This window comes from Syngnathus typhle, linkage group LG5 (assembly GCF_033458585.1).
Source record: "Syngnathus typhle isolate RoL2023-S1 ecotype Sweden linkage group LG5, RoL_Styp_1.0, whole genome shotgun sequence".
In the NCBI taxonomy this organism is placed as follows: Eukaryota; Metazoa; Chordata; class Actinopteri; order Syngnathiformes; family Syngnathidae; genus Syngnathus; species Syngnathus typhle.
The window spans coordinates 14,637,703-14,665,148 of record NC_083742.1 but is presented as its reverse complement, the minus strand read 5'-3'; the positions used below and the strand labels follow the sequence as shown (position 1 = coordinate 14,665,148).

At 41.8% G+C, this 27,446-nt stretch overlaps 1 protein-coding gene across 3 annotated transcripts in view; it reads left to right on the top strand.

Annotated features, from left to right (window-relative positions):
* Nucleotides 1–27,446, top strand: part of fbxl17 (F-box and leucine-rich repeat protein 17) — a 144,114-nt gene that overhangs the window by 36,999 nt on the left and 79,669 nt on the right. For all 3 annotated transcript variants that reach the window (XR_009714534.1, XM_061279789.1, XM_061279788.1), the window contains 2 exons: nucleotides 7,618–7,725; nucleotides 17,434–17,564. Coding sequence is in view for 2 of the 3 variants with exons in the window: in XM_061279789.1 (XP_061135773.1) it covers nucleotides 7,618–7,725; nucleotides 17,434–17,564 (239 nt within the window). In the remaining variant the exon portion in view is untranslated. The remainder of the gene's footprint in view (nucleotides 1–7,617; nucleotides 7,726–17,433; nucleotides 17,565–27,446) is intronic.

Below are 27,446 nucleotides of genomic sequence, written 5' to 3'. Positions count from 1 at the left end.
TATGACATGATTTGTCATACATTGTCATTCGGAAGATGTTTTCACGTTAACTGTAAATATATATATATTTTTTTTACTAACCCTGAAAAGCTTTGAGTATGTTTTGAACCAACCATCCATGTTAACCAACCAACCAACCAACCAACCAACCAACCAACCAACCAACCAACCAACCAACCAACCAACCAACCAACCAACCAACCAACCAACCATTTACCGCTTTACAATGTCGGCTAAAGCTTGAAGTCTAATAATCAGCAAACGTATCTTTTGGCCTTTGCCAATTTTCTGCCATAGAAAACCTTATGAACTTCTTCAAGAGAAGAACCTTCGTAGTAATGTGCACTTTTGGTTACACGCTTACCCTTGACTATGTATTAAAATCAGCGAGCAGTATAAATAATATAGCAGGTTGCCGTTGAAGGGAGGCCCCTCCGTGAATATGCGTGGAGGAAACCAACACACTGGTGGGATTTGAAAATCCATCACTGACGTTGACCACAATGACGGCGACCACTTTACATTTAAAGGGAAGAGAAGTGTCACTAGGCGCCCTCTGTGGTGCCTTCACTTTTTATGTCTGATGCGCAACAAAGAACTGTTGAATTGCAAAAAGAACACACGAGGAACTAAAGCCTCGAGAGAGCTATCTGAGACTTTTTACAAGCTGATGTACAGTAACGGCTTTACGTTTAGAGAAGCAAAGCTGCTCTTTTGACCCCTCGCTCGTATTGATCTTTGGGGGGAAACTGCTTGTGAACAACACATCTTCATCTTTCCAAGTTGATATTTCATAGGTCCTCCAGAAGCCAGAGCACCATAATAGCACGTTTACACAAGCGCGTGAAACTCTTGAGGGACGCGAGAGCTTTAGCGATTGAATAAATGACAGGTAATTTTCAGTTGAGAGCGGCGCATGCAGACGAGCGAGGCGATCAATCAGTCAGGCAGGCGATCACCCGTGCAGATTCTAGTCGTCCTGGCGTCATCAAGGCAGACGACGTCGATGAAACGAGACGAGATGCTTGACAAGTGCGTGGGGAACGTGGCATTGACGTGCATGTGGAAAGGACGCATAGATTTCCCTTGAAGAAGCGTCATTGTTCCGCCGGGGTATCTTTTGTACCAAGTCGGACCAGAAACGCTTTGGAAGATATGTGAAATGACATTGCAATCTTTTTATGGATCTTTTATCCCTTCTATCCAAAATGGGTCTGGCATGGTCACAGCAGGAGAAAAGTAGATCTATTGATCCTGGGAGTTTCATTTTTCAACGCTGTCTTCTTTCACAGTTGTTCCTTCGATTTTTGAAAAGCATACATAGTGCTTTTCTACAAAGTTTATGGGCTTTTTTTTGGTCATGCTGCGAGTTGGAGTGCGGTGCTGCGCAGTGGTGGGTCGGATGCTCGGTGGGGACTTGGGCAGTTCTTCACCTAGGTTACTTCTGTGTTTGAATTCTGGCTGGTATTCACCATGCTCATGTTTGTAGATGAATGGAAAATATACACTCAAACCACATTAATGTTAAATTTCAGCAGTTCAGGTAACCCAAAAATAATGAACCTACGTTCTGCAAATACATACGATATTTCCAAAACCATTTTCAAAGTGGCCTCCAGTTAATTTTTTTATGTTCATATCATATTAAAGGCTGTAATTCAAAACTGCCGGGCCTCACTTGAGTTGTATTTTTATATCTTGTCAACCCTTTGTCATAAACTCTAAAAGGGAAGAACAAAATCGATAGTGTGACCTAGCTCACCTGCATCACGAGTAAAAGCATCTGGCGGATAAATTAACATAAATCTCTCCCAAAGAGTGTCAGTAAAAATTTATTTAAATTGTCCGAGTCATGAAAGCGGAGTTTATAGCTGGTCATTAGTACTGTAAAGGATTACGTTTATTGATACGCCTGATCTAGTAAATTGGCAAATGAGTGTTTTGGTCCGGTTTATATATGATATAAAACAAACAAAAAATATTGTCATAGGCAATGTGGGCTCGTTACTGTTAGTGTCCTTGAAGGGCACTTCGTGTTGGTGTCTATCACGGAAAACCTGATTCTACAATCTTGATATAGCCGAATTTATTTAAGTGCTACCTTGATTTATGAGCGTTCCCCACTCCTCACTTAATTTATTAGCTTTTTGTGTTATGAAATTTTGAGTTACTAGTGAGCTTCAAATACTTCAAAAAAAATTGAGCCATTAATGTGATGTAATGCCCCTCATAAATGGGCAAGGAGAGCTGCTTTCATCCAGACACATTTTTTTTTATCGCTGTATACAATGCACAGTGCAGTAACAAGAGTTAGCCCCTTACATTATGCTCGACTAAAAAAAAAAAAAAAAAGACACCCGACAGTAATAATAAAAACATTATTTTCATTGAAGACTAATAATGCCAATGCCCCGCAAACGGCCCTGAGTTGAGTTCCTCTGCAATGCATTCAGACAGGCATGAAGATGGATGCTTAATAGAATGTGTTGCTGGCTATCCAGTAATCATTATTAATCTGTGTGTCGGCAGATCCTTTCTCGGCTTGCCGCCGCGTTCATAAAGCTTGCTTAATTAGATTGATTGATTAGAAAGTGGTGATTCAGAGCTCTCATCCCGCCGCCTCCGCCTCCATCCCATCAGCCCTTTAATAAGATCAGACCGCTTTCATATTCACGCGCCTGCCTCTGTGCATACCAGTCGTTTTGGCGGCCCGTCCTACCGCCCTGCCTGTCACGTCCGGATCCAGACGGGATTTGCCGGGCTAAAGCCGCTAAACAAATAGGCCCCAGATCACAAGCTTCATTATAGTAATCGGAAAAGATTGAAAATTTCTTCTTGTTTATCTCGCTTGCCTCTGTAATCTGTCCGGACTCAGTGATACGTATGCAATCTGTGTGTGTGTGTGTGTTAGACCTTCTCATCTTCAGAGACTCGCTTCTCTGATCAATACCGAGGCAAACCTTGTACTTAGTGCACAGCAGCTCATCAGCACAGAGGAAGCACAGTAAAGAGACTCTCCCTCGCTGTAGTAAAACTTAACGACTTTCCGTGTTGCCTTTGTCTCCAGGTAGCGGATATTACAGAACATAATAAGTATGCATTTAGATTTTTTGCAAGATCACCACTCCTTCAAATCTATACAGCTCAACACAGGCCTGTAAAAGTAGACAATGTTTTGTCTATGTATGTTTGTGTGTGTGTGTGAGTGAGTGTGAGAGAGATCAAGCATGGGTCTTTAAGTGTGTTCCCGCTCCAAGGCCGTGATGAGACCACTGCAGGATCACCCCCAAGAGAGTATTTGTGAGGGAAATGATTACCTTGGAAAAGAACCCAACTTTGATGAAAATCACCCCACTCCAATTTGCACCTCGCGGGCATGCATGCGGTGTCCATGTTTTCGCATCATATTGGAAATGTGTAAAATTGCACAAGAGCGCTTTCGTAACAAAGTGCTTTCATCAAGACGTCGTTATATTCAGTGGCCTCTGATTGAGTTGCAGAATTTTCATCTCGAGGGGTTTTTGGATTGAGACTGCTCTGAAGCTTTTTTTTTTTTGTGTGTGGAATTGTACTTTAGGGAGCAACAATAGAACCATACAGATCTAAAGTTGTTCGAAAGGCACATCGCCATTGGAAAACAGATAGTACAAATGTTTTTTTTCCCCAGTGTTTGGAAGCTTTTATTTATCTAACCTCAGTCATGTCACTTAAAGATTAAGATATCGTTTACTCTTATTTAATTGTTTTTGGAATGCTAGCTTGCATTACTGGGTGATTGTTTTGCAAGTCTAGACATTTTTTTTTCCCTAATTTTAATCTTTAAATCTTGGGTAAATACATGCCAAGGAATATTAACTATGCAGTGGACCCCTGGAATCTCAAGACTTTGCTGATAGAAGAATAAAAATAAAATCAAAACATTATTCATAAGCCATTTTCAAAGCCGTTTTCAACACTTTTGAATGGCCAAAAAAATTGTAAAAATAATAGTGTGGGATAACCAATAGAACAGATTTTTGGGGAAAATAATGTAATTTGGCAAATTGTGGCATTGGGATTTTCGGCCCAGTGTCAGTTATATGTTACTTAAAACACGTACTGGCCATTTTTTTTTTATTATGATAAAAGGAAACTTAATATAAAATTCAAAGTCCAACAGTCTCCCGAATCAAACTGACTTTCAAGCATTTATAAAGGCTTAACTTTTGTCAGTCCTAAAATGGAGTCATACCAGATGGCAATTTTATTCATTAAAGCATTTTGTGTAAGTCACATGACTTGCCAAAAATATGTCTTTCTAATGATGTTTTCTTTTGTCCTAAAATCTCTCTGAATGGTAATTAGGGAAGTCGAAAGCATTTATTGTCAAACGCGTGCAGGAAACACTTAATAGCGCAACACTGACCGTAAGTTTTTTTGGCAAAGTAGACGAGCCTGATAAATGGAAAGTATGACTTTTTAATTCGTATTCTATTTGACATCGTTTTAAGGCTCAACTTTACATGCTCGTGTTCTTAATCACTGATGCTTTGACTTTATTGGTCCAAAACAGCTCAGTGCTAAATGAGAGCTGCATCAGGCAGGAAATAACGGCGCATTGGACAAAAGAAAAAAAGACCACTCTGGTCTGATGGAGTCAAATGAGTCATATGATGGACCGTATCGATGTCCATATCGGAGTAGATGTGGCCCCTGGGTGCTTCCCCAGCATTAGCGTAGGCAAGGACATGCTGTAAGATGAAACACACTCTCACACGCAACATTACCTGTTTTTTTTTTCTTTTTGGCAACCACAGCACTCTCAACAATTACCTTGCAACAAGACCCACACAAAAGCCATCTTTGTGATTGCAGCGTTGTGCAATTGCAGTCTGCTTTTCTTGCTTCACTAGGAGAGTATTAAATCAGATAGTGGAAGGCTGAAAGGTTTGAAGGCCTCTCTTGGCGGGCCACAAGGCTTCTAAACAAATGGTTGCCATCGCTATATTTATGTTTTTAAATCAAAGTCCTTTCATGGCTGAAGAGGAGCATGTTTTTTTTTCTTTTTAAGATTCTGAATTTTACTGAGGAATCCACTTTGATGGATCCACCCGGATACAAGTCTTAATTTGATACGGTACATGCCCACCTGGCCTGTTGTGCGCTGCTCTTTATTATTTTTTTCCCCTTCTTTCTCGCTTGCTGAAAATAATTGTAGCGGTGTAATATTCTTTCTTTGGTCCAATGAGACTCGCTGCACAGATACAGCCTTGGAGTTGAGAGTCTGCATTTTTTTATTGAAGGGCTTAACTTTTTCATTGCTGCTAGTTTTTTTTTTTTGTTAATGCTTGTGGAGCTAAGCTTTTTTTTTTTCTCTTTTTGAGTTGCATCCACACACTTGTCTCTACCTGGCCCTGCAAGATCATGTTCCGTATGCATCAGGTTTTCCAGTTGGGAGCACCGACTCCCATTCAGATAATCACTTCTGACTGGAGCGAGAGCCAGATCGGCGGGTCCAATTCTGAGGTGGAGAATTTTTAAGTGGCCCCAGCTTATCGATTTCATCACTACAAGGTTGTCAAGTACAGTCAACTGTTACGAACACCGGCGTACGGGATGAAGCGTTGATTTATTTAGCCACGTGATGTAAGCACTGAAAGAAATGTCGTAGTTCATCCTCACAACTTTGCCGCCACTTTATGAATCTGTGGAGTTCACTCAACTGTTTTTTCTTAGTTGAAATGATCAAGGGCTGTTAATTCTTTTTAAAATGTTTTGCACACACCCAGAGAAAGTCTTTTTTTTAATTGAAATTATAATTACTAGTTAATCTGCAAGACAATTTGTGTTCATTACCACAAAAAGGCTTTTAAAAAAAAAGAAGTAAGAATTGAGCCGATTTACACATTTCTTTAGTTAAAATTGAACACCCTTGAAGTCTTATGAATCAAATTTGGAAAACAATGCACTTCTGAATTTAAACAAATTTCAGTGCATGAGTCACAAAACATTTTACTCACACAAGGCCTCAGGGCATGTTGCCAGATTTAGATTCCATCAAAGTATTACATTTATTTGATTTTTCTTCCAACGGCTCTGTTAATTAGGACGCCACATGTCGCCTGTCCTGCTTCTAAAGCTTTTATGAAGGCTGACAACACTCAAGGTCGACCTTGAATCAGATTATTTCAAGTTGCAACCTGAAAGATGGCCAGCACTATTGACTATACTCAAGAGGTTCCACTGTACTGAAAACGCAAAATACCTCTGGCGTAAAACACAAACTCAAAGCATATTTCAACATCTCTCCAATTTATAGAAAAAAATAGTCGGGCATGAGGAGCAGGTTTATTCTGTGGAGTAGCAAATAAGAACTAAATTATTTTGGACATAATGTAATTGGTGGTGCGGTGCTACATCTAGTCTGCTGGACCTTACGGTCACATTCTATTATGAGCCATTTCAAAGCTTTTCAACCAAGTTGGCTCCATACCGTTAAGCTTGAGAAATTCTCCGTAAAGCTTGAGTGGTGCTCCAGGAGGTGTTTTCACCCCTATAAGCCGTGCAGCATGTGACTTTGGCAAAAAAGAAATGGACTCTGTCATTGTTGTTGTGAGTCCCGGAGCCAAAGTGTTTGTCATTTGAAATTTGCAAGATTTAATTGTGTGTGTTTTTTTTTAATTAGTTTTATTTTAGATTCATGACAAGGGATCATGTTTTGTTTTTTTCATGTATTTATTTCAGTTTGTCTAAATGGAAATGTTTTATTTTATATATATTTATATATATATTTATACATATATATTTTATTATATTTATTTTTTATATAATATACTATATATTTATTTTATATTTAGTTTTATTATAACTATTTAATAGTTTTGCTGTTTCGAATGAAAAGTATATTTATCTCATGTAAACAACACAAACGGCGTTTAGGATTCGTATTTGAGTGCACTAAGCTGTTATAGAGTTTCTTGGGGACCTCCCAAAAATAATTTAGCTAGACATGATTAAAAAAGTTTTTTTTTTGCCATCTAAAGTCCTTCAGTGTTCCGTCATCAATTAATCAGCCTAAAAAGTCGATCGGCTCTCATTTCTTCTCATCTTATTTGCTTGTGGTGATTGATGAGAAGACTTTGAGAAGCACAGAGAGGACAATCTCCCACATCTTTCTCGGGTGTTTCTGAGAGTGAACGTTGCTACAGTATCAATACCTGTATTGATGAGCACAATATAAGGTGGTGGAAATGTTTCGCTTCCCCATTGATCCCAGCCGATCCATTCTGAGGCTGCTCGTGGACGGCCGGGTGAATGAAGGGGAGTGGTCCATCCATCATAAGTCGATGCCGGTTGGCAGACAAGTCCCGTTTTGCCTATTAGCCTCTTTTCCTCCTCCTCACTTCAGCTGCTCATCAAGCATAAAACAATCCAGAATGCAGCGCAGATGGAGCTGACATTTAGTCATGAATTTGACAACAGCTGTCTGCACCCACTTGCTTGTCGAATTTCCCCACAATACTTGTTTACAAGATGATTGTACCCTCCCCGCTGTAATGCTCATTTGCGTTTCACCGCCGCGACAAAACAAATTGTACCTTGAGTCAACTAAATTTCATCTCCTCTTGTCTTCTGCAGGTCACTGACCAGTCGATGCGAGCCGTTGCCGAGCGTTGCCCAGAGCTGCAGTTTGTCGGCTTCATGGGATGCCCCGTGACATCAAAAGGAGTCATCCATCTCACCGCTGTAAGTCTCATACAGCTTTGGTCATACCTGGACCGTGATGGTGAATGGCATTTTACAAAGATCAATATTCAAAGATTAGCTGGATTTCATTCCTATAATTAGATGTGTGAAAATCTAAAGTGAGCAGAACTAAGATGACACAGCTTGAATTATTTCAACACGAACATTGCGACCTTAACTACCCCAAAATCATTCAGGTTCTTCGTTTAAACGAAGAGGTGAGATGGTAAAGTGAATTTAGTAAAGTTAGTACTAAATCTACTTTATAGATAAAAAAATATATATAATAATGATAATTTAGCACTGAGTGACAAAATAGATTTTTTTATATAGATTTTTTATTTTGATTATTTTAATTTGAATTATTTTTCTTAAATTTGTCAAAACGGTAAATTAATCCTGTAAGATGTTCTTTATGAATAGCTTACAAATGTGACTCCATTTTCTTCATGCGTGGATGTTTGATTCGGATATAATCCTAGCGCCTGCAGGCCGTGCAGTGTCTCCAAGTGGTAAATTGTACTTTTCAAAAAGAATCCCAGAACCCGACTGAGTCTTGTATCTCCGACTTCATTTTGAAGTGATGTGTTCCCTTTTAAATCTCATGAAAGCCTAATGAGATGAATCCCAATAATATGCCACTTGTCTAAGTGCACCCCGCTGTTTGTATATTAGCATCCTAATGAGTCGGGGCCCCGTGGTTAAAGAAGCTCGGCGCCATATAAACATGGACACACAAAGGCGAATCCTCAGATGGCATTCAGCACTTTTGTCATAACAATCCATCTCAAATGCACAGTCGCTCTTAGGGACCGATGTGTATTGTACACCCACATATGTGCCCTTGTAATACAATTCGATTTATTTTTGATGAACTCGGGCTCACGCACGAGTGTGAACGCACCCATGTGGGGCTTGGGCGGCCTTTCCCTCTCAAATGCAATTACTGTTGTGTTAATAGGACTGAGACAGCCGATACCGCCCTACATTATTAGATTAAACAGCAGATTAATTTGCACTTATGGTTTTGGCCTCCCTATCATCTCAGTGGCCTCTGGTGACCTTGGCCGTGGTGTTGTAGACAGACCGTAATGAAGCCAGCCAATCATAACAGCGTCGGCATACAGCGAGGTGAACGCGAACATGCACGGTCGGGCTTACTTCATTATTATTTATTACCGTGTTAACCCGTGGAGAGTTTTAGCTGTGCATAATCCTGATTTTGAGATTTTTTTTTTCGAAGTTAGTTGCTGATTGGTTATCGATTGTTTATTTCAATTATACTCTCAACTTTTGAGATGTGATGACCGCTTTACTAAATCAAACGATGGATTTTTATCCAAATCACACCGCCGTCAGAAGAAACGATCTGAAAAATATGAACAGAGCCACAGAGTCTCCCTGCTACATTTGTAAATTGACCACAAACATGCAAAGGACTGAAATCCCGGAAGACTACGGCAAGATCTCTCTCGGAAGACCTGGAAACTGCCAATATCATTGTAAAGATTCAAAGGCGAAAAGACACGGCAGCGATGCAAACGCCAGTGGAGTAAATGCTTCCAAATCGTCTCGCCAACTGTAAAGGAACAATGTCAGACTTGTTCAGCCAAATCTTAGACAGCATGGATTACAACTCTGTACCAATTCCTGCTGGAAAGCTTGCACTCGAATGAACCTGAGGATTTGGAAACAGCGCACCTAGAGAATCGGTTGTTGTTGCCATGAATCACATCGAAGCTCGTCTCGGGGTTCAAGTCTTATTTCTGTTATTTCCACTGCTATTTTTTATGTTTCAAGGCTTCCCATACTGCTTGTTTGCTCTTTTTACTGACTCTCTCGGTAATCTTCTCCTTAGCAGGTGATTCCGCCTCATTTATTCCCACTTGGCCCCTCCCATTGTCGATTGGAAATCGTATTCCCGCATAAGGAATCGTTGCGTTTCCTGATGACTCCGTAGACTATCCATGCGAGCGCAAGGCTGCCCTCCCCCTCTCCCCCTTGCTCAATTATTACCTTCCCTCCCTCTTATTTGGCCTCCTCAATTGCACGCGCTCTCTTTGATAAGCTACCCATTCCCCTTCCTCGCCACCCTGTTAGCGCAAAAGAGAACTGGACAAAATCCATTATATTTTATGAAGTTCTCATTTATGGCACCCTCATTTCAGATTGATATTCTTTTTTTAAACCGACTTCACACAAATGAGGGGACGAGGAAATCAATTGGAAACGGTATTCTCCTAATCATACGATCTGATTGTCGCAACGGGCCTCCCACGGCGCTAATGCCGATGGTGTGCCGAGTAACTATAAAGACTTGGCATTTATGATCCTTTAATGGTTCGGCCGTGGTTAATTCCACGCGGGCTGTGCGGCTCCCCTGCGATTTGCGGCAAAACTCGATATCTGTAGCACGGCTCTGCTTGCCTAAGCTATTGTCTTGTTGGTTGCAACGAGAAAAACAGTTGAGCTCTCCGGTCTGGGAGAAGTTTTACACTATTTCACTTAAGTTACCATTTTGTTAGTTGTGGATTATTACAGCAATATGTAGATGGTGAAGCAGTGCCTTTGACAATTATACCCATGCAGTTATCAAAAGCTAGCCAGGAATTTTCTGGTTGCTTCTTCGATGATTCTCTACACCAGGGGTGTCAAACTCATTTTTTTCGCGGGCCGCATTGTAATATTAGCTTCTTTCGGAGGGCCGTTATGACTGATTATATGCAGTAAAAGCTACAAAACAAACTCGTTTTCAAATCGGACGAGTAAAATCTGGTCAAATATTTAAAAAAAGCAGATATTATTAAAAGTGAAGACAATTTGCAATTCTAGGAATGACACACGAATTTGATGCACAATTTGTCTTTACGGGCCACATAAAATGACGTGGCGGGCCGTATCTGGCCTTGAGTTTGACATCCGTGCTCTACACTATTTTAAAATCCCAGCGTGACACTTTTTCAAAGTCCCAAACAAAGTTGTCTGTAGAAAAGACATGATACATTACTGTGAAAGTACTTCTGAACACAACAAACTTTGTATTTGGCTGTGATTGTTTTTGGATTGTCTGAACTCAAACTCCAAAAACTCAGATTAGGCCCAGTTATGCGTGTGGCCCGCTTCAGCTAGCACGCCTCTTCTAACTCGCATTCTCCTGATTGAAAAGTGTTGAAATCACCTTGTTTCCATTAACCGTTTTTTCGTTTGTGAACTTTTCCATCAATCAGTCTTAAGACATTGCCTCCTGATTGAAAAGTGTTGAAATCACCTCGTTTCCGTTGACCATCGTTCTGTTTTTCAGCTTTTCCATCAATCAATCTTAAGACATTGCCTCCCTCTTGCATATGCGCTGTGTTTGTTACGCTCACAAACAGTCCCTCTGTGTCTCTCCATCTTCCTGTCAAGCGCGGCTCTTTTCTTCTGCCAGTGATTAAGTCCAAGGTCGACTCTATTGGAAAGTTGATGTTAAGAGAGCCGCTCTTGGTGGCGGCGAGCGTTCCTCCCGTCGCTCTGAGATGACTTCCCCTCTGCCTCCTCATACATCAACCTATCATTGCCCCAAGACAATGTGGGACTCATACTTATTTCTCCCCCCCCCCTCCTGTGAAAAGTCTTAATGTCTGGGCGAATGAGAGCCGCCCTGGGACAAAACAAATGACGATGCTGTTGAAGAATGTGTCAGAGATGAAACGGCATATATTTTGAGGCTGCGATAGCTTTGTGTCGTCTCTCTGATGTGCACAACTGGGATTTTTCTGGTTTTAATTTGGGGCCTTGTAGCTCCATTCAGCCGTGCTGCCTCGGCGGTTTTGTTGTTCCGCGCCACAGAAAGTTGGGACCTTTGATAAATATTCTCTAAATTTGAAACAACCGGACCACAATACCTCCAACTTTCGATGTGCTTTTCGAGCGTATAAAACAGTCTGCTGTGGGACGGGGAGGCTATTTAATTCCAGAACCATAATTATAGGTTTTATTCTTTGTGGTGGCAGTGCAATAGTAATATCAATATATTGAATTTATTTTCTCCATAAGTAATAATTGAAATAGATGTAATCCCCGGCCCTAGGGGGTCAAACGGCCACCATCATAAAACGGTTAAATACTCTTTTGGGCTTCTTCTGTACAGTGTTCCCCTCTGCAGAACTTTTCCCGCTTTTGTATAAATACCATTGACGTGGAATGTCGACACAGCAATATTTGAAATTCTGTGGTAGTGTTAGAAATGTAAAGGATAGAGATACCAGAGGATCTTTGGATGCTCCCTATTGTTCAGGATCTCTTTTGAGTCTTTTGTATGCCGCTGTTATATTGAATGATGCAACTCTCCCAATCATTCGCATTTGGAACGAGAGATTTCTCCGCCTGTCTATTTGGCGTCAATGTCAGCATAACTGCATGTTGTTGTCGTCTTGAAGCTTCTGCCATCAGGACCCCCCCACATCGAGTCATTTTTCCAACTTGCATGATATGTTCGGCTCAGTTATTATACCAGACGCTCTCCTTGAGTAAGCACCTTAACGTAAACACAAAAAGTAGAGCGAAACCTTTTTTTTTTGCGGGTTCTTATTTTAGTTCTATCGTTGTCATTACCATTTTTTTTTCTTTTGGCTTATCATCCCAGATTCCCTTTTGAATGGGGATAAACAAAGAAAAAGCCAAAGAAAACACAAACCACATGGGGGAAGCGAGGGATTGAGGCAAATCAACGCATGCCAAGCCACGTTGACACACTCCAACCCAGATGTCTTCCATTTCTTGTACTTTACTTACTCTACTATCTATCCATCCATTTTCTACTCCTCATCCTATTCGGGTCACGGTGAAATTTTGTTCCTTAAAATTTGAACTCCCAAGTTGTTTGACTTCCAAACTTTTTTATTTTCCACAAGTCTCGTAATTGCTTTGGGGGTCTTTCACTGTGAGATGCGTGGCTGTGACACAGTGCCTCGCCTTCAGTTGCCCTCCTACAATGGAAGAGTGATGTCTGGCTTTGCCATAGTCTGTCGACACCTTATCTCGCGTCCCCCTCCATATTGGTCCACTGGAAATACATTACCGCAGTGACCTGTGTTACACCGATAACCCCGCCTGGAAACAAGCGAATGAACTAAATGCATGTCTGTACCTATTGCTATATGAAATAAAATGTGTGTGTGTGTGTCTGAGCGATTGCATACTTGTCCCAGAGGTGGAATTGGGGATAACTGACTGGAGTGAGGGGGGCAATTTGAGGACTAAGAGGGGCTTTTGGAGCAAGAAAGGTTATAGAGGTTGGCGGGGGGGAAGGCGCTGAAAATGGAAATAATAATTTTCTCTGCTCCTGTAAGAAGGAGATTGGGGGATTTATAAATATAATGAGTAAAGAAGAGCCTGAGGATGATGGGTTTTTTTTATGTGTGTGTGTTGCAAGAGTAATTGAAGAATAATTCATTTAGCTGTCAGACGTCTTAATCCACAGACGGAGGGGTGACGCAATGAAGGGGTTGTTGACCTCCAGTAGGGTTGGGCGGGTGTGTTGCTTCTTGTCTGGTTACTGGCCAAGCTGGTGCCACTGTACTGTCTGGCTGCCAACCAGCGCTCTTTGTTGTCTGCGCGTTTGTGAGCGCACATACAAGTGTACGCCGAGCCCCGCACGAAACAGTGCTCGCTATCTCCTCCTCGAGCCTTTCCTCACTACCGAGTTTGTTATCAACACTTGCACATGTGGGATTAGTGACTGAAAGGGAGAAAAAAGGACTGTGGCGGAGGAAATAAGTGATAGACAGTACTGTAGATGGGTGTATGACAGATAAAAAAAACACGTACACACATCCATCCATCCTGAACTAGACAATAGAATTTATTGCTTGATATTAAACGTACAATAAAAATATGACTTTTCCAGTTCATGCATTTCTTTCTCTCACTCTCTTCATATTAATATCACAATGCTGAACATTGGATTGGATTTTTTTGGAAATCCACTCAAATTGTATTTACAGCACTTCTGACAGTCAACTGCAGATTTAGGTTTTTAGAGTTGCTCAATTCACAAATACCCCAACTATGATTCATTCAGGTGATGCAATTCTGATCAATATGCAGTAATGATTTATTACGTGGGCAAGAGTGATTTAATCTTGTCTCACGGAACTCTGCAGGAGATGGTTAAGAAGAAAACAAAAGTGTGTATGCATGAGTGCCCAGTTGTAGCCACGTAGTGACAGGGATACACTCATCTCACCTCTTTGGCCTCCGTCGCGTCCTGCCTGACACCGTCTGCAACACATGAGGGCGTCTGAGCGGAATGAATAATGGCGGCCGGGCCGCCGCCGCTACAACAAAACAGTCGCGCTTGTTTCGACTTTGACTTCCTCTTCAGAACTTTGGATGATACTGACTGTTGGAAACTTAAGTCATTTGCTGTGCACAAAGTTTTGAACAAAAGTGTCTCTTCCACGACGTCTTTTTTCCCTCAATTGCTAATTCCGAAGATAACATTTTTATTGTCATTTTTTTATACCCATCTTTAACTCCCACGTCTTAATTTTTTTTGCCAAGAGTGTCACATTCTTAGTTATTCTAAGGTTTTCTATAACTCAACAAAAATGGTGTTTACTTTTCAGGTGTTATTTTGATAAGCACCATGTTGACAGGCATCATGTTGGTGAACACTGCAAATACAACAAGCGCTTGTTTTCCCAGCCAGCTCTTGAATAGAATCCTTTGTGGCCATATTTAGAATACTAAGTATCAAATGGATGTACACTTTTTGCTACACTATAATATAAGCCCCGATACTCAAAGGATTTATGTTTTAAAGCTTCCAAACCACTGTGGTCATGTAAACATATACCCCAAAAAAACAATTCTTTTCATCAAGGAGCAGTCTCAAACATCCCCATTAAATCACACTTTGAATTAACCAAACTAATGGTTCCAAAAGCAACGCTTGCTCATGTAGCCTTGTGGTTATAACATCACATCCTCTGCATGAGGTCCCCTAGCTTCCTGCTCAGAAAGGCTTGACGCTGAGTAAATAAATGCTGTAATAACGCAAGAGTTGTAAGTGAGCGTGGACTACTTGGCCCTATAACACCGTTTAATGCAATAAAGTGTCAAATCACCCGCCTCTAATATTGAACTCCCCACGCTTGTAGCCAAGAGAGGGTGTATTTTTAAAAGCGTGTGTTATTTTTCTTTAATTTCAAATGGCGCGTTGCGTTTGACCTCAGACTCTCATTCTTCCTGCCTGAGAGAGCCTCTAATTGAAGCCGAGCCAGGAGGCGCACCCCCTCCTGTCACGCGGGCCACATTAAATAATACTCGTTTCAGAAAAACATGTGCCGCTACACCCGTTGTCTCATGTATGAGACGTTTTGTCATCCGTCTCTGCGTGTGAATCGATTGCATGTTTTTGGGCCGGAAACAACGGAGAAATTGTCCATAATTCATATCCAATTTAGCAGATTTAATAGTGCTTTGGCGCACATTGTACTCGGCGTAATAAATCCCCCCCCCCCTGTTCTTTTCAATCTAAATTTAAATTAAAATCATGCCTTTAAGACATAGGAGTATTGGTTGTTAATTTACTGATTGGAGATGAAATTATTTTTGGCGGAAGGGTTGATTCATTGGAGCAGCGTGTGTTCATAATGCGCGATTGTGTTCTGAGAATCCTCATTGTATTTGTGCACTTGAGCGTGCGTCCATGCGCCGAACTCGGAATATTCATAAAAATCAATGCGTGCATTAATTTGAGCGCCAGCCTGCGTATATTCATGGGTGGGGACACCAGGCTGGCCTCAGAGCAGCTGGATTTTGCAGGTTTGGCTGTTTTTATGAATGGCATGAATAATTATCCAGGTGTAGCTGCCAACTCGGGGGAGACGTGATGAAGTCTGCGTGGTCACAGGCGGTGAAGAAAAAAAAGAAAAACTCTGAATCCACCCTCACCCCCTCCCCTCATTTTTTTTTTTTCAAAGTCGATTTTTCTTTCTACCTAAATCACCGGCTTTGTTTCCCCTTCAACGCCGCGCTCACCGTTAGTTTGTTTTTCTTCCCCTGCGCGTACATTCCTGTGACACACAAAATGAACTATTTCGCGAGTGGAAGTGATTCAATACGATTGGAGCCGTTAAAACGGTTCCAGTCAAATTAACGTAATCTGTCAACTATGGGAAAACAAACGCCGGCTTTGCGTCCCGTCACCTGATGTGGCTCTGAGTAATTACTGAAAGCTTGTTCTTTTTTCATACATCAACTTGCGGAGATGGATGAACAAAGTTCCAGTCTTGGCTGCCTCCTCCCTTTCACCAACACATATTTTCTCTATTTTTGCCCACCTAGCTACACTACGGGCCAATCCGATCCGACCGCGGTTGGCCCCATTTCCCATTGGTTAGCCACATCAATGAAATCTACTCTCTTGGCTGGATTCAGAGCTCAGTTTAGCCGACATAAGCAGTTTTAAATTTGGTGAGCAAATACGATTTTTGTCCTCGGGGGGGATTTCCTGAACCTTTAATCACGTTAATAAATATGCATGTGTGAGGAGATGTAATGGTCACGTGATAAATCTGATTGGATATAAGTGACACGCACACACGGATCGGGTTTATTGGGCATGAATAATTTGTTATTTGATTCGGCATTGGCCACAGGGGAACGTCGCGACTTTTTTTTGTGTTTGCTTGTCCGCATTCACCTACCTTCCATCAAACACCAGCCGCTCACCCACTTGACCTTCTTATTTGTCACATACACACTTATTTGTCCACACATGCAAATACACAAGCTGTTTGTTTACCTCACATCTATTCAGCATATACATACAGACGTCTCCGTGTTATCACAACATTCTGTTTCATGTTTATTTCATGGTGAAGAAGACCTTTAGAACAGGCGATGCAATTATATGGCCAGTTTTAGAACGGTTAGCGGTCTCGCCGTGCTTGAGAAGACGCTTTCCCACGTCCGCTTGGTTGACTCAATGAGCCTCTGCCGCCCCTCACCCCCACCCCCCCGTGCGTTCACGCTGCTGCTTTATATGTCAAACGTATGGAGCCAACAGTAGTGCTCAGTGATCTAAACACCCGACGTGAGCTTGTTTTCTTTTTAGCCGTGACATTTAGCACCACCGCCCGCCCTCCCCGGAGGCCGCCTGGAATATCACTCCTCTGACTGGTTGACCCCCCTCCAACATGCGTGCAGTTAAATGTGCTTCATTCATTTTCCCAAAGCCTGTTTTTTTCACACATGGGTGTCAGGAAGCCAAGATATTGACTTTTTTTTTTTTTAATCCTGGGACCTCTTTGGGAGTATTCAGATAGGAGCGAGGGATGATTTAAAATTGGGGAGATGAAAGGAAAGGGAGCATACATAGTATTGGCTCAGAGCAATTATGGAAACACATATTGGAAAACTAACAAAGTTGTATGAGCCTAATTCTTATGCTTTGATGGCTTAGGGTGGAAGTGTTTGGAGCACCCATCCAGCCATCACGTTCTATTTAATTTCTCTATGCTTAACATCACAGAAGAAACATAATGACCAATTTTCAAATGAATGTTTTTCTTTTTTTTATCAGCGCTCCTGTAGTTAAGTCTCCAGTCCTGCTATTACACATTTGTCTTTTTATAAAGAAAATAACTCTGTATTCAAACATAATAATAAGAAATGACTAACCATCACCACCAAACGTTTATGCTACTTTTATGTTTTCAGCTACGCAACCTGACCGTGCTGGACTTGCGGCACATCTCAGAGCTGAACAATGAGACGGTAATGGAGGTGGTGAAAAAGTGTCGCAAACTCAGCTCTCTCAACCTCTGCCTCAACTGGAGCATCAATGACAGGTATGTTCAGCCTGTTGTTGTCCTAGTTTGGATCACGTCGATGCCGACTGATAATCATGTAAGCATTAAGAGTAAAAGAAAAATGATATGGCTGAGATGAGGCCATACAACCATAGCATGGCAAAAACAAACCATAAAAAAGCAAACTAGCTGCCTTGCAGCTTAAGCAAGCAAGCAAGCCATTTTTTAAAATAAATTGTAATAAATCCAATTAAGAAAAGTAAATGGATCGAGAGGATTTTCCCTAATGTTCTTTTAATGACTCATTAGTGTCATGATTGACAAATAATGCTTGATCAATTTTTGATGGTATTTTCTACGAGCTGACAGATTCAAGCCATTATTAAAATATTCTAATTGCATCACCACGGTAAAATCCAAATTGCTGATTTGTTTTTTTTGACTGTTGGTTGTTTAAAGATGCATTTCATCCTGATCGATAGCTTTATATGTTCACATTACACAAAATGTTTCCTTAATTGTAACACGGATGTTTCATTTGGCTGATTAACCTTTTTAACATACCCGCTGAATGGAAGATCATCGCACAAACACACACAAAAATCCATCTAAGAACTGATTTAAAGAATGTTCCAAAGCACATTTTTTCTGTTTCTTTGTCCCTCCGGTCATCGGTCTCCTCTGCTCCCTCCATCTGCTTTGGGAGTCGAGGGGCTGCGCAGTATTGTAGCAACAAGAGTAAACCATCTCCTCTTTTATTTATCACGCTGTGTTTTATTCATATGTTTCAATTTAATCTATCGATTTGCAGCTACGGTTGTTGCTCCGACTGCGCTCCCACTCCGACTCGGGAGTGTGAACGCAATATTGAATTTTAACGCGGTGCACATAACGTGTGTGTGCGGAATCGTTCTTGCATTAAGTTGGCGGCAGACATGTGATGGGGAATGTGATGCTACCTCTACCTCCTTTCAATCAACAAAACATGAAGTTTGGCGAAAGGCTCGAAAGGGTTCCACACAGGCGCCCTCGCACGCGCACACACATAACATGGTGCCTTGATCCCGTAATGATATTTACTGAACTGGCCCGTGGGCTCAAGACGTGCGTGTGTCTGACAGGAGCTGCTCGGATCACCTGTGGGAATATTGGAATTTATAATTGGTTTAGTGTGTGTGTTTATGTAGCCTAACGTGCTATTGCGTGTCTTAGCTTTGAGGGTGACTGAGCCGGTCAGCCATTCTTGATGAATCTTCCACCCTCCATCCCCCAAAGGAGGACTTTTTGAAAATCCTCAAGTTGTAGGTGCAGTTTACTCTTTGTGCCTCCTGGCTTTTTTCCGTGTGGTTATTGTTGCGCATTCGCCAACGTGTGTATGTGGGTGTGTATATTGTGCACACGCCCACTGCTGCTCAAGGACTGAAAGCAAATAAAAGCCTTCCAGTCGTAAGATACTTTATTGTTACTGTTTACAGTCGCACGGCTCGAAGCGTGAAAGCGATGGCGGGTTGGGGTGCTCATATTTAAAGGGTGTGTATGTGTGTGTGTGAGTGTGCGTGTGGATTTAAAGGTTCAATAAGTATAAACCGCCACAGCAGATCGGGCTATATATTTTGTGGTGCCTGCTTGCATCATCCTAAAAATGTGTTTGAATGTTCAAACCCAGTCAGGTAAATAGTGTTGGAAGAAGTTTTATTTTTTATTTTTTTTATTTTCTTCTTCCTCACTTGCCAGTGCTCTCAGGTCTGCATGGTTGCATCATGCATGGTTAGAGCTTGTAAGCCACTGTGTGATGACTCACAATGCACAACAACAGATTCGATGAAACACCTTTTAGAAACACCTCAGGAACTAAGTTGGACTGACACTTGAATATCCAAGCACAATATCCCAGTTTCACCCAGTAATAAATATTAAACACAAGGAGGTGTTTTCCACAAAAGTACAAATACAATTATTTTTGGTTGTTGCTAAAAATCAACTTTTAATGCAGATCAATTCTTTTTTATTGCTCTCACAACAATCTACTCGGCTAAACTAGCAAAAAGGCGGAAAAATGATCATCACATACATTTTAAGGATTTGTTAATTGTTAAAAATGAAAAAGATGACCAAATTAATAAACAGACTCAAGGTTGCAAGTTAAGGCTGTCGCAAACTGCAGACCCTTGCACGCTAACCCACCAAAGAGGCTACGAACCGATACAAAGTGGGTTAGCTCTCTCAAGCTTTTCGAGGCCGCGCACACAGTTGTCGTGATACATACCGACATCTCTCACTTTGGCGTCAGAGTAAAGACCGAAATGACTGAAGCCCTCTTCACAATGGTCCTCTGAGGGCACAGCGGGGTCAGAAGTAGTGTGAATGCTTCAGTGGGGTGGCGCTTGGCCAGAGGCAGGTAAACAGGCGCAGGAAATGACCCCTTATTTCCAGGATCAATTTGTCCCCTGATAAGAGGCCATTGGAGAGATACAGCCCTGTGGGTGGTAAAGTACTTGCTCATTTTTCTTTTGCCGCTTCCCTTTCCCTTCTCCACTCGTCTTTCATTTCTTGCCAAAAGAAACACTGTGCACCGGATGATTCCCCCCCCCCCCCCATCCTTCCGGGTAATGGTGGCGAATGACATACATGTAAGAAAGCGAGATGAACAAATCTAGACTTTGCAAGCGTCGCGGGCCAATGGGCAGATTGCGACAGTGGGACGTCAATTTTTGGTCACTGTCATTTCTCGGCGTGAGAGGATAGAATAGGCTGCATGCGGTGGCGTCGGGCGAGCGGGCGGGCTCGTCATTTCCCGGCATCGTCTCGAGCCTTGATAGCGGGCCAAAATGGAGGGGACGTTTTTCAAATTTCACAGTTTGAAAATTGGGAGGGAGCCATGATTAAATTGGACTAGCTGAATAAATGGCTGACTTTTCACGATTGGTGTTTTTATGCCATCTTCGAGCCTTTGTGTCGGGCCTATAATGGATTTATTGTTTTCGCTGTTCACACTGTTTGCTTTTGTGTTCTTTACAACGGTTTTATTTGTGCAGAGACCTGAATTATTCTCAGAGATATTAAAATTTGATTTGTACAAGCAGTTCTTTCTCATTATTACGCCGTAAGAAAGAAGTGATTTAAAGCAAGCTGAGACGTTTTTAATGGTTTTTCTTTCTGTGTAATCATTGGTGTTTTTAAAATGCCAATAATGTTAAATACCTGTGTTTGCATTTGCGTGTGAGTGTAAGACCTTCACAATAAAGCAAACAATAGAGTCAATAGAGTAGTCAGACAGTCTTGCATTTGTTTTTAAATTTCATATTTTTTTATGAAATTACCTTGTGTATGAATTGTATTCTCTAAATAAAGCTACCGTCCCAATTTAGGAATAAACTTTCTAGGAAATGGATGGTAAGTTGTCTGGTTATAAGTGTTTTTGTCTTAGCATGGCTCGTTCTAACTTGTTTGTTTGTACTATTTTCAAACAGGAAAGCAACAATTCGAAGTAAGCTATTATACAGTCAGTGCTTTGCAAAACTCATTCAAGGTGAGCCTTGTTCGCAAATTGTGGAATCCACTTGAGCTAAGAAAGTTTGTGAGATTTTAAAAAAGAGCAGTCATTTTGTAAAAATAAATTTTCTTGTATTTTTAACCAAGCACTTTGTAAGTCAAGTGCTAAAAAGTCCAATGTACTCACTTACTTAGTTCAGTCAACTTCTTTATTTGAGTTTCTTTGTGTTGTTTTTTTCCCCCAACTTGTTTTCTAAATGCCAAGCAAAATGTCAACCGAGCCCTTACCAGGGAGCGACAGACATTTGTCTTTGTCTTGTTACTCTGCCATCTGTCTCTCCAGATTTGAGGAGAGGTGCTGAGGGGCGTTCTCATGTCCTTGTCACTTCTTTTTTTCGGGTTCCTCTGAAACCTTCACGCTTGCATCAGTGCTTTCTGATCCTCAGCGTTCCGTGCGACAAGTCATGGCATGGACCATATTACAGATATAAGTCATTGTTTAATTACTTAGGTGTGGAGTGATGCTGCAATGGGTTGGGGGGGGGGGACTCTAAGAAGCGGTTTTGTTGCTCGGTTGTTAGACGTGACAGCAAAACACTTGTTCAATGAACCTCATACGGCCAATCAGCACGTCACCATGCGTTGTTTTCTCCATCTTAGTTTCTGGCTGTTTTATTCTCACACTCCAGTTGCTTCTCTCAGTTCTTTACCCCCTCTCGCTGTCAAGCACACAAACACTGAAGTGATTATTTTTGGCAGGTTGCGTGTGAAGGTACGCGATGACAAACACGCTGCCGCAATGCTTAATTTTGAGTAATGGCGGCGTCAAACTCTGATGCCTTGATAAGTATTTAGGATGGAGACACAATAAAGGCGAGGACCTTTTTTTTTTTTTTTTTAAACTTGCGGTATTGCTTAATTAAACATTTTAAGTTCTCTGTCTGTTGTGAATTTTCTTCATTTTCTTCGGTTTTGACACTTATGCAGAGCTCAGCTGTGATATGTACGCTTTCTCATCTAAAAAAATGAGTCGGAAGCTTGACGCTGAAATCCATATTAACTGAATTGTTCACCCACGACGCTTAGAATTATTGTCTCAATCTTGTCCAAATACATTTTTTCCCCCCTGGATGTAATTTTACAACGCTCCCCTGTTTTTGGTCATGTTTTCTAAATTGTCATTGCTTTGGTCGATTACCAGTGCCAGAGAAAAGACAGGATAGCAATAAAGGACATGATTTAAAGATGCAAAATGTTTTTCCCCAAAGAAGATCGCTGCTCAGAGTGATTTTCTTTTATTATTATTTATTTCTTTTGCTTTTATCCAGCTTCGCCGCTTTCTGGATATTATTATGGTTTTCATTTACTTCCACTCTCAAGGTGACTTTCCTGTTAAACAGATTTTTCTTCCAACCACTGAGTTTGTAAAAGTCAATTCCAAAATTTTCCACTGCCTAATTTTGAGACTAGTATTCCATTTGGGGGGGGGGGGGCATTTTTTATCAGGAACGCAAAGGCCACTATTCCTTTCGATTGTCCCCTCCCTGATTTTTATTTATTTCGGTGCGTTGTGCAATTTTAAAACTAGTTTCAATTTACCACCCAAAATCAGCAGTGCATGTCTCCCAATACATCTATTTGAGCATATGTGTAGATACTCAGTTTTTTGTCCAGGCCGCAGAAGGCATGCATCTCTGTATATTTCTAGACACTTAAGTACACATGGCCACAAGACTCTGTGTGAGTGCCGCCAAGGAGCTTGGCTTCATTCCTCAACCCTGTGAAAGTCAAGACTGCATCCACTCACCCTGCAGATGGTTCCTTCAGTATGTTAAAACCCATTGGAGTCGCCTAGAATCAGTGTGTCGGCAGCTAATATCGTGTTCTTGTGAAGTGTTCCAGCGATTAGCAATGGACGTGCATGGTCACCTGTCCCCAATGAAAACACAAAATACAAGCCTAAAATTAGTTTCCCAACCGTTTGTAAGGTGTGCTTTCGCTAGTCCATGTCCAGTTGTAGGGATCTGATAAGCCCGACCTTTGAATTTCAACTGCTTTGAGGAGTGGTGAGTCAATCCACCAGCAGAGGGCAGCGGCGCACATTTTGTGATTGATCAACAGATTTTTAGTCGGATAATCTGAAGAATACAGTTGAACGTTTATATCTGGTATTGCCTTTTGGCATTGTGGCCTTTTGCGTTCCTGAATAACAAAGGAGTTTATTCCGATATTTTTTAAGTAAACCAGCCCAACATAATGGAAAAGCCAGTTCTGTGTATCTGGAATCAAATTATTTGTATTTCTATTCAGTCAGTAGGGACAAAATACAGAAATTGTTGCGAGCTAGGTCTCTGAATGAATTAACTTTGTGTTCACATGCAACCATGGTTGGAATTGTCATGGCCAGGTTGTTTGGCTTCCAGGCAGGCAGGCACAAGATTCTGTGGCTTATTATGCTCGTCCATACCGTGAGGTCAGAGCGCCGCCTGTGTAATCTAAATGGTAAAGAGAGCATTGCCCTTGTTCCACCATGTTGGAGCCCTGGCATTTGGCCCGGGTTTGAGGACCAAAGCTGTAATTTTCCTTCGTCCTCGGTTCTCTTGGGGGAGCCCTTTGGAAAACCCATGTCGAAAAGTCTTTTTTTATAAGCTTATCCTTTCATGTGCTCGTTCCTAATCATCAATTGCGTGCATTTCCACGTGCCCTTGTTCTGTCCTGCTAGCATGTGGTATGAATTTTCCGTGCTCTCCTTCTTTATTATCGTAGCGTTTTTATTGGTACCATCCCTCTCCTTTGTCTTCCTTCCTCCGCTCACTTCCCTTCTTCCTTCGCATCCTCTCACTGCAGTTCCCTCCTCATCTATTAACCCCACGTACTTCCCCGCAGCGTTCTCCCGGTTGCCGCGCGTCGCTCTCATCGGCATGATCTCTGCTTTCTTACCCACGGCGCATCCGCCGCCCCGCAAATGAGAGTGCGAGAGCCAGAGGGAGCGCATGATGCAAGGCCCAAGGAGCAGGGTTTAATGAAGCTGGCCTAAATGAATTTACTGCTTCCCATTGAGCCGCTGGCTCCCAAGCGGCCGACCCTGCCGTTGTGTTTCGGGCCGCTCGCTCCGTTCTGCTACCTGTTTGTCACACCTCTGTAATTAGCTGCCGCTATTGAGGAGAGTAATTGCATTTTAAAGCCGCGCTCTGTTATGGGAGCCTCAAAAGGGAACATTTTCATGCAAATGTTTCCACATCAAGGCCCAAATGGAGAAAATTACCCATGGTGTCGAGTGCTGAAAAAAAATACACGCAGGTCATTTTCTGCCTACGACGAAGAAAGGAAATTGTGTCTGTCATTAAGCGGATGGAGGACGTCTGCTTAGATTTGTTCACTGGGATATTTGTATACAAATCTCAGGGGATAAACAGAGAGAATGTCTTTGCTCCGAGACTGATTTACTGTTTCAAATTGCTGTTTTAAACAGCGCTCTGTGATGGCAGTTTGAAAGTAAATTGGACTTATTATTAACTGCTGTTGTTGCTCACCTGGTTTGTATTAGACGGTCCTGGGGACAAATACTGTGCTGATTGCTATTCCTAGTGTGCGTGTGTGTGTGTGTGTGTCTGTGTGGTCTCACGAAACCTCCGAGTCAGCTGGTAGTTTGTAACCCCTCCGGTTTTAAAGGAACTCTGCAATAGTGGTAAATAATTAGCAAGCTCTGTGGAAGTTTGCAAACTAGTTCGGCGTTACCAAATGTAGCGTTGATAAACTGAACATGAATGCTAAAAATGAAAAAAAAAAACGTTGCTGTCAAGTTCTCAAATAGTAGTGAGACAATTAACATTTATTTTGGTTCTCGCCATGGTATTTGAGTCGAACTAATTCGTTGCGTGGATCTCCTGTTATGCAGGACTTGGCCACAGGGTGGCAGTGCATTGCAGTTATGCAGAAATAAAGGAGTTTCACAACTACTTTAAGTCCCTTGATGAGCTGCAGTAATAGCAGTATTTTTTTGCAGAGTATAAAGAATATATGCGAGTGAGTATTGTTATTTGTCCCCTTGTGTTTATATTCAAATGTTCATTGCTCAAAGAATTGTAACAATGGCATGTTTATGCTTTTTGCTAGGCAGTGCTATGTATTGTTTGTTAGCATTATGGTAAGTGGACTTGAAACATAAAATGAGTCTTCTTATTCTAAGATAGTGCAGCATTGTCCTAATTTTGACTCAACTTCTTATTTTTGTTTTATTTATCTGGATACACCGCTTGACCGCTTTTTCTTCTAGGGGTCGAACAAACAAAGATCTTTTCACATTAGACAACGCAACGGCAACGCATAGAAACACTAAGCATGACTATTTTTTTTACCAGACATTCTCGGGACCCTCCCTGGAAACACGGGCAAACTTCCCTATACCTTCTAAGTTGTAACCACCTCTTTTTATTGAAGTTGTAATTTTTTTTTTGGGGACAAGCAGACCTCCTGTTTAAGGGTGAGCAAGAGGTGGTGTGAAGAAAAGCACTGTCGCGACAGTTATCCCGCCAAAGAACTTTGTTTGTCTGTGCGTTTGATCTACAAGTCTTACCGGGGCTTTTGGCAGCGTGATCACGGCTCTTAACCCACTAAAAGTAAAAGTATGTTATCCTCCGCCTTGGATTAATATTAGTTCATATTTGACAAATGGAGTGCTAAATGTGTCAGAGCTTCAGTGTTTACCGTGTAGGACCTGAAGTGGGCTTGGACTTATCTAAGACCCGGGTTCTTCAAGCGTGCCAAAGCTTCTATATTTTATGTCCACTTCCATTACCTATTAAGCCTTTGTGGGATTGCGGCGCTGTGAAGCGGGCACCGGTCGCCGCTGGTAGCGACGCTCTCCGACTTTCAGTCTATTCAGCTCATGCCGGCGCCACCCTTCACAGACTTGTAATAACTATTTGCTCAGACTTATACATTCTCACCCCCGCTGACTTAATTTTTTCCCTCTCACCCCGTAGATCTTTCTGAATCCCTATTTTCTTTCACTTTCCCCCCCCCTCTCATTCCGTCTTTCCCGAGCGTCCTCGATGGCATCATTTTTCCCTTCGTTAAGCCAATGACTGTTTAAATCCTCCTTTGCTCCAAGGTCCCGTCAGATCCCCTCGAAGCCAAACACTATTAAAGAAGGTCTCTAGAGCTCAGCTGGAGAGCCCGGGCTGTCCGCGTGTGTATGTACAGTGAGTGTGGCTCTTTGCTGGTGTATTTAAGTGTGAAGCCACAGCTATGTGGGGGAAAATGTTGATGCATTCACGTCAGTGTCCAGGTTATCTCCTTTTTTGGTCTTCTGTAAGAGCTTGGTCTCGGTTGGGCAAATCCAGCGGGCGTGGGCACGCTCAACAGAAGCTTATGGATATTCAGCTGAAGCGCGGGAGGCAATGCAAGAGCTCGTTGCAACACGTAGATAGTGGAAAAATGAAGGACCTGGCTCCAGTCACCTTGTGGTGTGCACTTTTCACAGACAAAATTATAGACTGGAGCAAACTGAACTAATGAACACCCTTTTTTTTTCTCTACATATCTTCCAGCTTTTTCCCTGAGGGAAGTAAGAGTTGCTAGACAGGGGATTTTCCCACTTTGGGATTTCTCGGACTTACTCGTGGCCTTCCAGGATGGGAAGCCTCCGCATTCCTGAGGCAGCCATTACTGTATGAGCTGATACTTTTCTTCCAAAGAAAATGGTGGCAAGAAAATAGTGCGCTTGTGTGTTTTTTTTTTTTGCAGTTGCAGCTATCGCTTGTCCACTGCCCTCACCTGGTCAGCCTTAAAAAAAAAAAAAAAAAAAAACTCATTGTGTTTCTTTCTTTCTTTCATTTTTCTTTTCCTTTTTTTTTTTTGACAATATTGCAGTTCCCTCTTATTTTAGAGAGACAAAGATCACTTTTAAAGCGGGACTTGTCAATTTTCAGAAAAAAAATCGCTTGTGTTTGCCCTAACATCATCTTTCACAGAATGTAAAATAATAATCATGTTTGGATGTCAGTAAACTCTCTCTGTCTCTCAAAAAAAGTATAACCCATCGAGTCGCAAAGGAAGTTAATATTGCAAATGTATTTTTGTTTCTTTCATGGCAGACGCTGTGAGCGTTGCATCGTTAAGTGCGTGCGAGTTAAACAGAGAGCTAGAGACCTGTCTCATTAGCAGATTAAATTAGCTTTAATGTGACGGCTGCTTGGCATGGCTACTTAAATATGACGGCCCATTAGCTATTCAGCTCTCTTCTCGCTACACGGTATGGAAAATGCAATCGTGCAAAACCCCTCTTCGATCACACGAGGAATTCATGCTGATCTTATGTGGGTTAGGAATGACGTATTTGATTAGATGTATATGCCTTTTTCTTTTTTTCTTCCTGCCTTGTTCCGGGCACATCAGTTTTGGCCGTTTGTCAGCACCTTGTCTGCT